Source organism: Anabrus simplex, chromosome 6, assembly GCF_040414725.1.
Source record: "Anabrus simplex isolate iqAnaSimp1 chromosome 6, ASM4041472v1, whole genome shotgun sequence".
In the NCBI taxonomy this organism is placed as follows: domain Eukaryota; kingdom Metazoa; phylum Arthropoda; class Insecta; order Orthoptera; family Tettigoniidae; genus Anabrus; species Anabrus simplex.
This window is the reverse complement of record NC_090270.1, coordinates 302,273,853-302,290,921: the sequence shown is the minus strand read 5'-3', so window position 1 is coordinate 302,290,921 and position 17,069 is coordinate 302,273,853. Positions and strand designations below refer to the sequence as shown.

Here is a 17,069-nt window from a genome sequence, read left to right as displayed (position 1 = left end):
TGGAGGGGTGCACCTGTTGCTCCGACATTATCAGCGTTACTGATGAAATGGCGGGAAATATCTAACAGCAGCTCGCCCCACTCCTAATGGTCCCGCCTCAGTATAGCAGAAGAATGGGGCCAGTCCTACCAACTGTTGATGTTCAGGAACAAAAATCCTGTTTATATTTGATCGACCTTCGTAACAGGTCTTCAGTTTTTATGTGGGATAAGTGTAGGATAAGAAGAACGCAAGATAAGTACAAGAAAAGGGAAAGAAGCACAAGACAAAAATAAATACAGGTGGTAAACGAACAGGTACACAGCACAAACACAAAGGAGGGAAGGATCCCAATGGGATAATAATGTAAGTACAGGGTCTCTGTTATAAACCCAGACCGTCCAGTGACGTTTTTACTCTCGAAGAGCAAAGCAGCTGTACAGGAGGCACGCGCATAGTTGTTGACCTTGTAAGGAGCGTGCACGTGTTCGACCTAGCATCAATAGCCTGTCTGGATCTCAGCTGTTAACGTGGTGATACAGTTATCATTGCAACATCGTATTTTCCTAATGTAAAAATTATTTTAAGTATGAGTCGGCTTAACGGGTACACGATTCATTTGTTCAGTAATTTCCTGGTGAAGAGCACCTTCATGAGTTCAGATTCACATAATTGTAAATAAATTTGAAACTACTGGCTCAGTGTTCAATAAAAAAAAAAAGCGCACACAAACATTTTTAACAGAGGAAACGCTAGGTGACATTAGTGCGAAGCTTGAACGGTCACTGAATAAATCGCTCACAAAAACAAGTAGGAGTTTCGATTTCTTCTGCACACAGAGCTACAATGCTGTTACACATCAAACCATACAGGTTTACACGGGCCCATTGCTTAAAACCTGCTGATCCAGCCACAAGAGTGAGGTATTGTGAGTGGCATCTTGCATCATTGATTGATCGTTTATTTGACCCACAGCTTGTGTTCTTTTCGTATGAGGACTGGTTTGATCTTAATGGTTGTGTGAACAGTCATAACTCTCGCTATTGGTGTGCAGAAAATCCTAATGGTGTTTACGAAGTCCCTCATTATGAAGGATGACACTTCCAGCATTCTTTATAGGGTAAGATTTCATACAAGCTTGTATACACGCTTAAAGCAGGGCGGCTGCGTGCGACGTAAGTTGGGCTGAGGCAGCTGCTGTAACGCAGAGTACAAACACCGTGCGCTCGGTCTGGGTTTATAAGAGAGACCCTGTAGAGGAAATGAACAAACGTGTCAATTCAATTTAGTGAGAGGGATAGATTGTCTTTTTGTATTTCCATGTTTGTCCTAATCTCCTATTTCTGTTGTTCCCTCTTCCCACACTCATCTTCCATTGTGTTCATCCTATTATGTGTGTACCTTTATCATTCCCTCCTGCCTCCCTCTCCCTCCCCTCTTTCTCTGTTTTACACTTGTTTCTTCCTATACTTACATTATTATCCCTTTTCTCCTTTGGTGTTTGTCTTCTGTTCCTCTTCTTTTATCACCTGTATTTATCCTTGTCTTCAGTTTTTTCCCTTTTCCTATACGTATCCTGCTTTTTATCCTACACTTATCCCACATCAAGACTAACGATCTATCAAGATGGCCCGGCGATGAATGCTGATGTCTGCTCTTTTGATGAGGCCGGGAAGTAGAAGCGGGCTTTTTGAGGGCTGGGAAGAGTTGCATGTGGAAGAGCTGGGATTGACGAGTGATCTATTTGAAGATTGCAGTGATGCAGATGTGGAGATTGTCCTTGTGTTTCTCCATGTTCTTCCTCTTCTCCTAGTTCTGTTGCTCTGTTTTCCCACACACATCTGCCAACATGTTCATTCTATTATATATGTTCCTCTCTTATTTCTCTCTTCCCCCCCTGTCTCTCTCTGACTTGATTTGACACATGTTTGTTCTTTTCCTGTATTTACAGAGAAACAGAATGTACCAGCATACTACATGAAATGTTCAAAAATGCCCTCCATTAGCATTGTTGTATGCGTCAACCTGCCATCAGGGCACCCGGGATTCAGTGAGACAGTAGGTCGATGCATCACATTTAATGACATCAAATGGGCGGTGGATAAAATTGAAAACCATGTTTCAAAAATACAAACCAGCGGCAATAATATGAGAGCTTACAGAGCAATTCAACTGGTGAAAAACGATCAGTTGGATACTGTAATGTAAGAATAGTTCATTCTAGCCTGCAGCCACGGTATTCCCATTTTGAGACAAAGCAAGTAGAGGTTGGCTCAATAAATTTATTTTTCTTCATTGTATTAAACATTGAATGTAATAGGTGCAATACTGGGTTCAGATAGTGCTGCGATTGTTTTCTTATTTTATTCTATTATCAGTTCATTCTTATATCTGTCCCTGCCTCAGTGCCGACCCGTGATTGAGTTTCTACTGTATCTGCTAGTTGGTAAAGTTTATGTTGAGCCCATTTCAAATTTATGTTATATATTTCTTGAGTGGTTATAAATTATTTATAATACATTATCTTCTCCAGATTTCATAAAGAAGGGAGCTGCATCTGCCACAATAGAAATAACCTTGTCAAACTGTGGGTTCGCTCCATTCAGAAGAGAGAGGTATGGAGATAAGATTATTGTATCAAGGACTATAAATTCTTCTGGACAGACATCATATAAAATTAAATGCGCATCTGGTAAGCGATTTCTCATCATTCTAACTACTTTTAAAAAAAGTTGATATTCTATAGTTGTACAACTGTTCTTTTATTTTAGGCGAAGTGCTGACGAGTAGAAAGGATATGGATATGGTGATAAATGGACTACGTATCCAAGTAGACAATCCAGTATCAATTCTCAATCAGGAAGCTGCTCGAACATTTTTAATGGATACAAATCCTTATATAAAGTATTTACTTTTTATGAAAGCTACTCGCATGGATAAAGTCATGGAGTCGTTTAAGGAAATAAAGGAAGTGGAACGCAATTCCTATGCTGTGTATAAATCAAGAAAGGAGGTAAGTTTAGGTCTTATGTTGTAGGTTTTAGACATACAGTCAACTCTGGTTATAATGAACCTCCAACGACTTAGATTCACTAAATCTAAAGTTCACTACAATCAAACTTTGTATAAATTGAGGAGGGAGGTAAGATTTAGCCTTCTTTTGAAGGTTTTAGACATACAGTCAACTTTGGTCATAATGAACCTCCAAGGACTCAGATTCACCATCTCCAAAGTTCACTACAACCAAACTGTCGTCCCTTAACCTTATTTGATTGGATTAGGTGCCAGAACAATAAAATAAAACAAATAATTTTCTTGTGTATCTGTTAGTTAAACAAACTAAAATACAACACAATAAACAGAATTTTTCAGTACTTACTTGGCTTTGATATGCAGTATTCAATTATACAGCGAGTTTCTCTCATCGGTTGGCCAGCACGGCGCGCCCAGTTTGTCTGCCTCCCATTGACTCATCACTCTGTGCTCCGCAGCATAGCAACAAGGACAGCACTTCACTCACTTTATCCGTGCATGACATGAGATAACGCTTAAAATTAAGAAAATAAGAATTAAGAAAATTAGTAATTAAGATAAGAAAATAAGCTCCTACCTTATGACAGGTGATGTTGGAAATGTTCTCCTGCATCCACACAGTTCTGGCATCATGCTAGGAAACTCCAATTCACAGGCATAAATTAGTCTTCCGTAATTTTAACATTTTCTTAGCCCACCATGCTGAGCTCTTTGAAACCCCAGCTTCTTGTCCAAGTTGTCTCAGGGATTTTTGTAGGTATATATTCCGATCTTTCTGCGATTTCATTTACTATTTCTTTGTTAAGTACACGTTTTTGAACACGTTTCTTATCAAGTGAAGAACCATTATCATCATCATCAACATCATAGTGAAGAACCATTTCGTCTCAATACATTTACTATGAGTTTTCGCACGGTCTCTATGTGGAGGGCACACACCTGCAAATTGTGTTGCAAATCGCCCAACGACTTCCCTGCAAGGCTCTGTTTTCACATAATTATCATACATTAATACTCTTTCCTCTATGGTGTACACACGTGGAAGCATTATGAATATGATAACCCTAAGTAACACTTCACAATTCGAGAACAGTTGGAGCGACAGATTATCACTTAATGCATGTTCTAAGCATGGGCCTGAACTGCGAAGTGCGGGCATTGCCGTGCTGTGATTGTGCTGTGTAACAGGAATTGATGAGTCAACGGAAGGCAGATAAGGTGGGCATGCCTGCCGGCCAAATGTTGAAAAACGCGCTATAGGTGGCTGTGTGCTCCATACAGTTGTAATGAATATAGTTCACATATCCTTCTCTAAATTTGTGCTTTGCTTACACTAAATTCCATACTGGCTATACATTCAAGTAATATTAGAACAGTCCTGATACCTTCTAATGCTTATTTCACTGTTGGGACACTTTCTTCACTCTCTTTTTCATATTCATCCTCGTTCTCTCCTATAATATATTTGCTAGCATTTGTAATATTACTTGCCCCATGCTTGGCTATCATTTGAAATGTTATTAAAATACTAATAAGATATTACATATATTAAAAGTCTCATGTTGGTTCTGTATTGATGTCACTAAAATACAAATGTAAAAGATCTACCAATTGAATACACTATTTATTCAAATAAAAGTTATTACCTGACAGCAAATACCAGTACAGTTTTCGTCCACTTAGTGTACATCTTCAGCTTATACCATGAGTACTAAACTATTTACACTGAATTATTAAAGAGAACAATGGAATTAAAATCTATGGGGAAACTAGTGCATGACTCATTAAAATCTAGAATGAAACATCAAAATAAATCATGAATAGAAAGTGCATCTGCCAAGTCATAAAACATCACACGTCTTACTGTCAAGCTAATAACTTTTTTTGCTAGTGGCTTTACGTCGCACCGACATAGATAGGCGATTTTGGGATAGGAAAGACCTGGGAGTTGGAAGAAAGCGGCTGTGGCCTTAATTGAGGTACAACCCCAGCATTTGCCTGGTGTGAAAATGGGAAACCACGGAAAACCCATCTTCAGGGCTGCCGACAGTGGGATTCAAACCCACTATCTCCCAGGTGCAAGCTCACAGTCACGCGCCTCTAACCGCATGGCCAATTCGCCCGGTCAAGCTAATCACTGAAGTCTTAAAATTGTTCTTTGATATGTTGATACACAAGGTCTTCATGTAGTAGGAACCAAATTACATGTTGCACATAACAAAGTGGAGGATAAAAAACATCCTCCTGTTGCGAGGATGTCTTATTTTATATTGCGGTGAACTTCAGCAGAACCATTGAACTTTTCGAATAGTGAGTTCTTGCTAATGACAACCACAAGACCCCGTTTTATGACTTGGTAGATGCACTTTCCATTCATGATTTAATTGGATGTTTTGTTCTAGATTTTAATGAGTCATGCACTAATTATCCCATACATTTTAATTCCATTGCTCCTTGTATTAATTCAGAGTAAATGGTTTAGTACTCGTGGTATTAGCTGAAGATGTCCACTAAGTGGACCAAACATGTACTAGTATTTGCTGTCAGGTAATAACTTTTATCTGAATAAGTAGTGTATTGAATTGGTGGATCTTTTACATTTGTATTTTACTAATAAGATATTTCACTGAAATATCCGTAATTTTGGCGCCGGATTTCTGGATTCCTCAAAGTTAGATAGAGCACGATTATTTTAGCTTCTCTCCCAGGTATGTACATGAAGCTGTGTATTGGTACATCCACTACGGACCTTACCCCAACCCTTTGGAAACGATTAAATGGGTGGGTTTTCCAAGAACTTCCCCATTAAATTAAAATAAATATCTATATTTTGACATAATAGTCATCAGTGCTCTTTCATCAACTCACAATATATGTGTTACAGGAAAAGTCGATTGTCCAGTAAGAGTTGACTCTCCCTAGGTAAAGTCTACTCTTACTGGTCTTTTCAGTAAAAGTTTATTAAAAGCAGTAAGTGTTCAATTTCGATTAACATTTACTAGTCAGTGTTGGCTATACCTAGGGAAAGTATAGTCTCACTGACTTGAGGTAGTAACAGTTGACTCTTTACAAGGAAACAGTATTAACTAATAAAAAACAAATAAAAAGTCAAAACCAATACATAACACAGATAGAAATGTTAAAGAAAAACTAATAAAAGTACAAAACCTATATAATACATAAAGAGAGAGAAATGTTTATCATTTATTACATCAAGGCAAAGATTTGTAACATTTGAGTTGCAAAGCGCACTTTTCTTCTTACACATACAGTTCATGGATTTGCATTTAGTGTTGCAAGAGCATTTTAAAAAAAACCTTGTCCACTTCCAAGTGATTGTGAAGCTGCAACAGTCCTCACAGCTATTATTTTAGCCATAGGAACTTCATTTTCTTGGATTATGTTCGTAGGACATTTACTAAATTGAGACCCGAGAAAATATATTCATTGAAATCTGAACAATTTCATACCACGGGCAGCAAGGGGGGGGGGAGAGATATCTTTTATTTTAGCTTTGAAAACTTACCTTGAGAAAAGCTGCTTTAGAATTCCATTTCTCGTTCCATTTCGATAAAATCCATCATCGACAACCTATAATACAATTTACGAACTTCATTGTACAGATCCATATTGATATGGTTAAAACTAAGAAACAATATTAGGTTTTGGTCCACCCAGTCAGTACACATCACTTTACAAGTGAAATCATCATCATCATCATCATCATCATCAATGTTCCACTCCAGTCGCCTGGGTGTGATTAACAAGCCTCCACCACTCCTGTCTGTCCTTCCACTTTTCCTGCTCTATTACTTCCGCCACATTCAATCCAGCTTCTCTAATGTCCTTCCACATCTGATCCATCCACCTTCTTCTCGATCTTCCAACTGATCTCATTTCCTTAACTTCTTTTTCCAATTCCCTTATTGGTACCTGTTCCTTTCCCATACTTTTTACATGTCTGAACCATCTCAGTCTTGCTTTTTGTATGATCTGTACTAACGGTTCTATATTTAGCTCTTCTCTGATTTTAATATTTTGAATTCTATCTCTTCTTGTCTAGCTGATGTTCTTAAAAATTTAATTTCTCTTATTTCATGTCTCTTATTAGTTACCAGCGTTTCTAGTCAGTATGTTACAATTGGTATGAAATACTGTTTATATAATGTTAATTTCATTCTTTTGGGTACTTTGTCATCCCATAAAAGCTCTCTGACTTGATAAAATATTGTACTTTTACTTAGTCTGTTATTAATTTCAGGATTGATGTCATTACTTCCATTAATAATGCTACCCAGATATGTAAACTGTTCTACATTCTCTAACCATTCTCCATCTATGTACACTTGGCTTCTCTTTTCCACAGTGTATGACGACAGTTTCTTTTTTTACTACTTACGAATAAGGCCTAAACTCCAAAACTTTTTCTCGGAATGAATATATACGTTCATATACCTTTTGTTAGAAGTCGATGTCCATTCATCAAAGCTCATACTAAAGAGCTGGCCTTCAGTTTTTAAAACAGTTAATTCAGCTTTTATATGCTTTCTAATTCTGTAGTTGTAATTGACGATACGGTCACGAACTGCTGAAGTAGCTTTCGGTAAATCTGAATATCATTTTGATAATAATAACAACCCTCTCAAATCTCTCGAGGTTACAAAGACACTAACAGGAAAGCCATCTAAGGCCTTCATTTGCGCTAAAGCGTCATCTAAAGTAACAATGATGTCAATCCCAAAAATCCCGGGATCCGGAAAACTTAATCCCAAAAACTATGGGATTGAAAGCAGTCGAGATTCCAAAAACTGGGATCCCGGGATCGAATCCTTTAATTGGAGACAAACAGTTTTCAAGGAGGGTTAGAATTCTTTCCTTAATTCACTGACTAGCATAGTCACACCATGGGTGGCTTAATGAATTTGATGTAGACTCCCCCTCCCACACCAGGGACATTAGGGCACCTAACCCTGGGGTAAGCACTATCTGCAATCCATACATTTTATAGAAGTGTACAGTGGGGGTGAAAGAAAACTACAGGAGTTAATCCTGAGCCCGAAATGTTAGGGGAATAAATTCCAATCAGTGACCCTAAACTAAAACCTACCTAACTTATCATACTAAACCCATTACACTAAGGGAGATAAATGCTTGAGGATACCTAATGTATTTACCCACACAAATATAGTCATGACTAATTAACCCAAATTTCGTATGATTAGGGTATAGCTATACTTAATACTTGCTGGCTAGCATCTAAAATCTTACAACTACCTTACAACAAAACTTATCATTACCTTACAACTAAAATCTTACAAATACCTTACAACTAAATTTACATGGTCACCAACAATGGTATTTACCCCTCCCTATATGACTTAAGATACTTTTATCTGAGAGAGGTGTACTCTGCTGATCCTTTTCCTTTCGGGATCGCTCATCAATAATGACACCGGGGTAACGAACTTTAAGATGGTGCAGGGACCACGAAATCTGAGGGCCAACTTACTGATAACATGATCGACAGCACTACTGACGGGGTGCGTTTTAATAAACACCATCAGAACTGGCGGTTAGTCATCTAGAGGTCCAGAGCCTGAAGTATTGGTGGAAGAGCCTCTACCCATGGCAGGTTTTGCATTCCCTAAGGCTCCACCCTTAGGACAGTCCCGCTTGAGATGAGCAGAGGAGCCACAATTGAAACATGAACAAGGATTACGAGAGTTGGAAGCAGCTGAAGGGGCGGTTTTAGTATCCTGAGGAAAGGGTATGCCGATATGAGGGGGGGACTAATGCAAGGCGTAACTGGTCGGCATATGGAACACCTTCTGCAGAAACTGTGACGGCTTCCAACTGCGCGAATGTTGCTTGTCGCCGTGAAAGAGCCAGATATGATCTGTAGTTCGGGGCAAGACCTTCCATAATGTTGGCAACCATTTGGGCCTCGGAATAATGGAGCCGGAAAATCCTAGCCTGCAGCTTAATATCTTGAACATCTTCAGATAATGACTCGTTGAAATAGCTGCACTCTGAAATAGTGCTTCTACACCAATGAAGACAAGGCAAGAGACGGAATGAAAAATTCAAGCACGTGCGTGAAATTGATCTACAGTCCGTCTTTCGGAAATGGCCTTGACGATATGTTCAGAAAGAGCTCCAGATCAGATACATGCGGGTATAGGATTTGAAACACATGGTCGTTACTGAGATTGTACACTATTGCTTTATCCTTGAACTCATTTAAGAACCGAAGGAAAGAAATAACCTCATCAACAGAGTTAACCGAAAATTTAGAGACTCCCTTAAAAACAATAGTCAACGGATGCGGTAGGTTAGAGAAAATATGGGGGAAAGCGGCTGTAGGGGGGTGCCTGAGAAGGTTTAGAGTGGTCCTGATGGGTTACAGAGGCATCGTACCCTTGATTCGGCCGGTCTTGTGAAAAGGATGGGGTACAGAAGGTTAGATTAGGACTACCGATAGCCTGCAACGTTACGGGCGCAGATAATCTCATCTGTGAAAGGTTCTTGCTAATCTGAGAGGTAGGGGTAATGCAACCTAAAATTGCACTTAATTCCTGTGGTGCTAAGACAGGGGGATGGTTTTGCACCATTGCATAAGAACCAGGTTGTGTAACAATAGAGGGCAGACACTGAGCCACGGCGGAAGTTTCAGTTACCACAGGAAAATTAGTAGAGGAACCGACATGCAAAGAAGATACATTGTATGACAAGGAAGCAGAAGATCCCACTAGTTGTCAGAGTACACCCTTGAGCAGCTACAGATGCAGAACCAGAGTTGACACTTTCACATGATCCAGAGAGGGTAGACACTTGAACCTCAGAAATAGTGTTAGTAAACTCATTCCCTTCAAGCAAGCCAATGATTTTGTCTGATATTCTTGAAAACTGTACTAGCAAGGATTCACACACCTGCCGCTCATTTGCCAGCAATTTGAGAGACAACAAATCCCTAATTCTGTCCAGATAATGTAATAACTGTGCCTTAACCCGCCCTAATTGGCCATGCTAGGGCTCAGAAGCACCAAAGGACACAAGAATGGCCTTAAATTCTGCCAATTTATCTTTATCCACGGCCAAAGAATCACGCAACTCGTCCGTAGCTAACTTGGGAATGGTTATAGGTAAATCAAGGGACTGTTTCATTAGGCTAATGTCATCTTTGACATTGCCTGTAGAATTCAGTTGGCTGAAACGAAGTTCGTAAATGAGTTCTGACTTTCTCAAATGGAAAGGATTAGGAACAGCATGAGCCATCCTGATGGATAGAAACTAAATTTCAAGGCGATTTGCGACTTCCAAACTTTACCGTGTTTTAGGTTAGGTATGATCACCATTCACTTTTCTTTCGTCCGTAACCAATCACTTGCTCCTGCTACCAATATGTTACCGGTTATTTAGCAGTTACACGATATACAGTTAAAAGGGAGGAAAATGAATCAAATTACACGGTACTTTAAACCCTAGACACGCAATAAATATTACATGAACTGCGCTGAAAGCGCACAAACTCAATATCAGGTTGGGCAACTTGGCGACTATAAACAAGGAACGTGGAATGGGGGCTGAGAAACCTACCAAAGGCCATAGAGGTGCGAAGGTTTCGGGTTTCCAGAAAATCAGCGGTGATCTCTTGTTTTCAAAATATTATTTTCAAAATGAACATTACAAGGTAAGTTTTGATCAAAATTCATGTATCCAGACGATCCAGTCACATAATTTATGAATACAAGATTAGATATTGTTTGACAAGAGCTATTAGGCCAAGAAGTTAACCAAAAATATCGTAGCATAATCTAAGTTCTACAATACAATTCTGAAGGTAAGAAGGCACACAAGATACAAATACAATTTAGAAAGAAGGTAAACGTACTTTCTAAAATATCTGAGCAATAGAGTGGCGAGTAGGGCAAACTCCTATGTGATAACACCAACGGACATTAAAGGTAAATTAAAACAGGACTGAAATCAACCGTGCTTACCCCAAGGTAGCCCATCCTGGGAGCGAGGATACGCCGACATGCATCAAAACTTTGCTCTGACGAGAGAACGAACGACCACGAAATCCTGCCTCGCTCACTTTAAAAAGGGAAGACTGGCCTTGGTCCGATTATAGAGTGACCAATCAGAACGCAGCAGTTTGTCTATCGCCGCCCTTATTCACCAATCACAACTCTTTATCCAGTCGTGATGTTTATACAATATTTCCGAACATATACAGACACTAATCACGAACCTTCCATTTTCCAGAATTAGTAAGGACACATTTCTAGATTCCATAACACAGGGGCCAACACACTCTGTTCAAAAAGTCCACGTCACAACCTTTTCTGGACTGTTCTAGCTATTATAGAACAACAACAATTCACAATCTAGTAGTTACTTAAGTGGATAAGGTGAATAAAACTAAAACATACTACAAAATATTTTACACCATACAGGTTAGGTAGCTAAATGGAATTTGAATGAAATATTCTACCACAATACTCCACATCACACAGTAAGTATTCCTTAAAAGATTTACAAATAAAATATTCTACAACAACTTTCCACATCATAGAGAATCTACATAGGTCTCAAAAATTATAGAACCATAAGTCACTAAATTATTTTGACCTAATACCTGTGGAAACTGGGACATCCCAGAGAATTGCAAGAAAATTTTGTACTTACACACCAATTTTGACATACGCAGAGGGCATATGGACAACAACAAAACATGATGACCGAGCTCGATAGCTGCAGTCGCTTAAATGCGGCCAGTATCCAGTATTCGGGAGATAGTAGGTTCGAACCCCACTGTCGGCAGCCCTGAAAATGGTTTTCCGTGGTTTCCCATTTTCACACCAGGCAAATGCTGGGGCTGTACCTTAATTAAGTCCACGGCTGCTTCCTTCCCACTCCTAGCCCTTTCCTGTCCCATCGTCGCTGTAAGACCTATCTGTGTCGGTGCGACGTAAAACAACTAGGAAAAAAAAAAAAACATGATGAGAGCAGAATGCAAGCAGCCAAGACTAAATTCCTTAGAGGAAGAATTGGGAAGACATGAAGGGAAAAGATCGGAAACATAGAAATTGGAAAGACAATTTGATTCCCTACACTTGCAAGATAAGAAACCAGTAAGCTGAAATGGTATGGACACATGATGAGAATGGAAGAAGATAAGAAAGAGTTCCAAAATGAGTATTTATAAAGATGATAGGAAGAAGACAACGGCGAAGGACCAGAAATAGATGGATGGATAGTGAAGGAAAGTGTAAAGAAGAGAGGAGTAAAAGTAGAAGAAATATTAGATGAGGGAAGGTATCACCACCTTGATGAAAGCAAAATATATTTTGCCGAGTGTTTGTTAGTGGCTTGCGTGGTCAAATGATCCTTAGAGCTATGCCGGCGGGAGCATCTGCTCCTGGTAGGGGCCACCCAAGCCGGACAGGTCTAAGGTGATGATCCAGACTATGAGTGATACCCTGGTCCTTCAGTTTGGGGGTTGAGCGTAGGGTTAATTCCCCTACCTCGTAAAAAAAAAAACTGTTATGGATACCTTAAGAATGAATAAAGCTGGACTGGAAAACTTGCTGACGAACCGGCGAGAAAAACGGCTAAGGAGAAGGAAAAAGGATATTATATTAGCTACGTGGAATGTTAAGACATCGAAGAGACCTGGCAAGTTGAAAGAATATTAAGGAATGAAATGGATAAGTATGGAGTGAAAATAGCAGCTCTACAGGAACTAAGATGGAAAGGGCAAGGGATGATGATGTCTGGACAACATATCTTGATGTACAGTGGAGAAGAAGCAGGCAGTAATGGTACAGGATTCCTCATACATAAGTCAGTAAAGCAAAGCGTGATCAACTTTACTCCAATCAATGATAGGATGTGCTCTGTGAGAATTAGGGCAAAATTCTTCAACGTAACTGTGTTTTGTGTGTACGCCCCTACTGAGGAGGCAGAAGGTGAGAAGAAAGATGTGTTTTATACTAAATTGGAGGAAGAAATTAATAAAGTTCAAAGACACAATGTGAAAATTATCCTTGGTGATTTAAATGCAAAAATTGGAAGAAGAGGTGTACAAACACGTAGTAGGGAAAGAAAGCCTGCATGAAGTAAGTAATGATAAGGGATTTGAGATTGATTGACTTTGTGAGTGGAAAGCAGATGATAATTAAAAGTACTTGGCATCCTAGAAAAAACATTTGCAAGGAGACCTGGATTTCACCAGGCAAGAAATCAAATAGACTATGTTATCATAGACAGGCGACATGCATCAGATATTATGGATGTTAGAAGCTGCAGAGGTGCTGATGCAGATACAGACCACTATCTTGTTAGAGTCAAGTACAGACAAAAAATAGATCTGGCAAGAATGGAAAAAGTAAGAAGAAAGGCAAAGCACAATATTGAAGGTCTAAAAAATGAGGAATTGCAAGAGAAATACAAAAAGAAAATTGCTGAATCCTTGGAAATAAAAAGGGAATTATGGGAGAAAGGAGAAGTGGAAGATAAATGGGAGATACTGAAAACAACTATCAGTGAAGTTGCAGATAGTACCCTGTGAAAGAAGAAATTGGTAAAGAGAGCAGAATGGTTTGATGAGGAATGTTCAACATTAATCCAAGAGAGGAATGATGCTAGGAACAGAATGCTTCAAAGGAGAACAAGACAAACAGTAGAAGAGTATAGAGAGAAGCGAAGAAGAGCAGATAAGATATGTAGATATAAGAAAAGAGCTTTTGAAAGAAAGAGAATCAAAGAACTGGATGAAATGAAGGACAGAAACAAGGTACGAAAGTTCTATGAAAGAACAAAAGACCTTAAGAGAAGATTTCAACCAAGAGCTGTTTTCTTCAACGATGAAGATGGAAACCTTCTGGGTGATAAAAGCAAAGTGCTTGGAAGATGGCAGGAGTATTTTTATGAGTTACTCCATGGAAATAATGAAGATGATACAGAGGAGGAACATATAAATGTTGACGGGGAAGAAAGAGAATTGGAAGAGGAATCAGTAAAACAGCCAGACTTACGTCAAAGCTGCAATTAATGCATTAAAGAATAATAGAGCCCCAGGTGAAGATGGAATGGAGTCAGAGCTGTTGAGAGATGGGGGAGAGGGAATAGAAAAGGCCGTTTATGAATTGATTAAGGAGGTTTGGACAAAGGAGGAAATACCCAAGGATTGGACATTGGGTGTAATTTACCCAATACATAAAAAGGGAGATAGCCTTAAGATTGGAATTATGGATGAAAAGAATATTAGGGGATTACCAAGCAAGCTTTAGAAAACATCGCTCTACTCTGGATAAGATATTTGTATTACGACAAGTGCTAGAGAAGTTTTATGAATATGACAAACAGCTACATCAGCTGTATGTTGATTTTAAACAGGCATATGACAGTGTAGATAGGGGTAAAATTTACAAGATTATGAAAGAATTTGGAATCCCGAGGAAATTGATTAGATTAACAGAAATGACCTTGAAAACAACAGTATGCAAGGTGAGAGTGGAGCAAGATCTGTCAGAAGGAGTTTTTAGTGGAGAGAGGACTAAGACAGGAAGATGTACTTTCTACACTGCTTTTTTACCTAGCATTGGAAAAAGTAATCTGTCAATTGCCCATTAACCCAGGGGGAACCATTTTGAACATATTAGTACAAGTGATAGCATATGCTGATGATGTAGCAACAATTGCAAGAAATGAAAGAGCTCTTGAAGGGAGCTACTCAGTATTAGAAGAGAAAGCACGGGACCTAGGACTAGAAGTGAATGTAAACAAAACAAAATATATGAAGATGGGAGATACAGAGGGAGTAAGAGGGAGGACCACAGTAAGATTAAATGGGAAGGAATATCTAAGAGTCACATCTTTCAAATAACTGGGCTCTATAATAACCAATCCGGATGGTATAGATATAGAGGGTATAGATCGTTCCCATAAAAGATTCGGGGAAACAAATAACATGAGGACATCTCTCGGCCGCATAAATGAAAGTGCAACTGAGAATCAGAATAGCACACCATCTGCCGATGACGAGGAAAACCACCAAGGAAGAATACAACACGCAGCAAATCCCACATTCCCAATAACACAAGGCATGAAACGTAATAACGCTATAGTCAAGCAGACGACAATAAATGTCGAGACAGTAAATGAGAAATTAGAAAACATAATGGAATTCATGGAAAACAAGCTAGATCAAATAATTGAACAAAAAATTAACCAAAGACTAAAAAGCAAAACTACAGCAGAAATTAACCACACGGTCAGGACAGCACAAAATGCATTCGATGAAACAAGCACCAGTACATGCGAAGAAAAGAATCAAAATCGTCAGAGAGACACAATAAAGGAAATGAGAAACGAATGGAATAACATATCGCCCTTAACAAATCAAAGACAAAAGGATGACGGTGAACTAGAAACGGCAGAAAAAATGGCATGGCTGTACGTAGGTCGGCTTAAACAGAGCACCACTGCAACAAATATAAGAAAATTCTTGGAAAGGAATGGCATTATAGGACACATAGAGTGTGAAGAACTTCATACACTGGGAGACAGAAAAGCTTTTAAGGTCGGTTTCCCATACATCTATCTGGAAGATGCACAGAGCGCGGATTTCTGGCCACAGGGAATAAAAGTCAGAAGATTTCGCTTTCGGAGATATGATAGGAGACCGGAGGAAGAATGAGCGGTGGAACTTCAGTAAACATCTCACCCAATTGCCAAAGAAGAAAGAACCTCGGTATTTCACACCAGGCAAATGCTGGGGCTGTACCTTAATTAAGGCCACGGCCGCTTCCTTCCAACTCCTAGGCCTTTCCCATCCCATCGTCGCCATAAGACCTATCTGTGTCGGTGCGACGTAAAGCCCATAGCAAAAAAAAAAAAAAAAGAACCTCGGTCAAGCACGGAAATAAGTGTATTATTATGGAATATAGAGGGAATAAGAAATGCAATACCCCACATATCACAGAAGACAATGGACGACACAGATATTATGATACTGACAGAGACATTCCTCACGGAACCTATGGACTTGCAAGGCTACTATGGTATACACACGCTAGCGACCCCAACGGAAGGAAGACCAGCAGGGGGAGTCACAATCTTCATAAAAGGGATACTGGGAGATATCAAGCGAATCATCAAGGAGGAAAACATGGTCACAATAATCACATCAGAAATTATGATAATAGGAATTTACATTCAGCCAAATACACCTATAGAAAACATAATGGATAAAATATCTATAGCCATAGAACAAACGAAAGCAGAAAGGAACGTAATACTTGCCGGAGATTTTAACTGCAGGATAGACAAAGAAAATACCAAAACTTGCATCCTTCTTGAGACACTGGAAGAAGAAGGCTTCAGAATAGCGAACAAAAAAGAAACACCAACCTACTTTGCACAGAACGGTCGTAGCGCCATCAACCTACTGTTTTTTAGAGGAGTACGACTACAATTGTGTAAACAAAAAGGCCTATGGAACTCATCGGCAGCGCCAATAAGGAGACACATACCTATAATGACACGCCTACGTATGGAAATCCAACAAAAGAGAAAGGAAGCAAAAACGCCAAGTATATATACCAGAAAAATCCAGCGGGAAACAATAGAAGAAAGCAAGGAAAACATCGGGAAAGCGAGAAACCTAATAGAAGAAGAAAGACTAGAAGAAGCCCTAGAAACAGCCACCGAAGTAATAACGAAAGCTATAACAGTAAAGGAAAGAAGACATGCACAAGCTTGGTTTGACCAAGAGTGTTACAAGGAAAGGAAAGCAACTCTAAAGGTCCTGAATGCAGCAAAATTATACAGATGCCCAGATGACCTAACAGCATATGCAGAGAAAAGGAAAAAATATAAAGAACTAAGAAAAAAGAAAAAAAAGAAGAATATACAGAGAAACAAGGAAGGAAACAAGCCGAGGAAGCAAAATCAGACCCATACATAGTGCTGAAAAAGAAGACGTCAATCGCAACAGGAGAAATTCATATGGAGAAGTGGGAACATCATTTCTCGAACATACTGAATAA

General features: G+C 39.2%; 1 protein-coding gene across 1 annotated transcript in view; it reads left to right on the top strand.

Annotated features, from left to right (window-relative positions):
- The window catches only part of LOC136876493 (structural maintenance of chromosomes protein 6), a 271,830-nt gene that overhangs the window by 31,498 nt on the left and 223,263 nt on the right, over positions 1-17,069 (top strand). The window contains exons 4-5 of the mRNA XM_067150494.2: positions 2,513-2,671; positions 2,751-2,992. Of these exons, the coding sequence (XP_067006595.2) occupies positions 2,513-2,671; positions 2,751-2,992 (401 nt within the window). The remainder of the gene's footprint in view (positions 1-2,512; positions 2,672-2,750; positions 2,993-17,069) is intronic.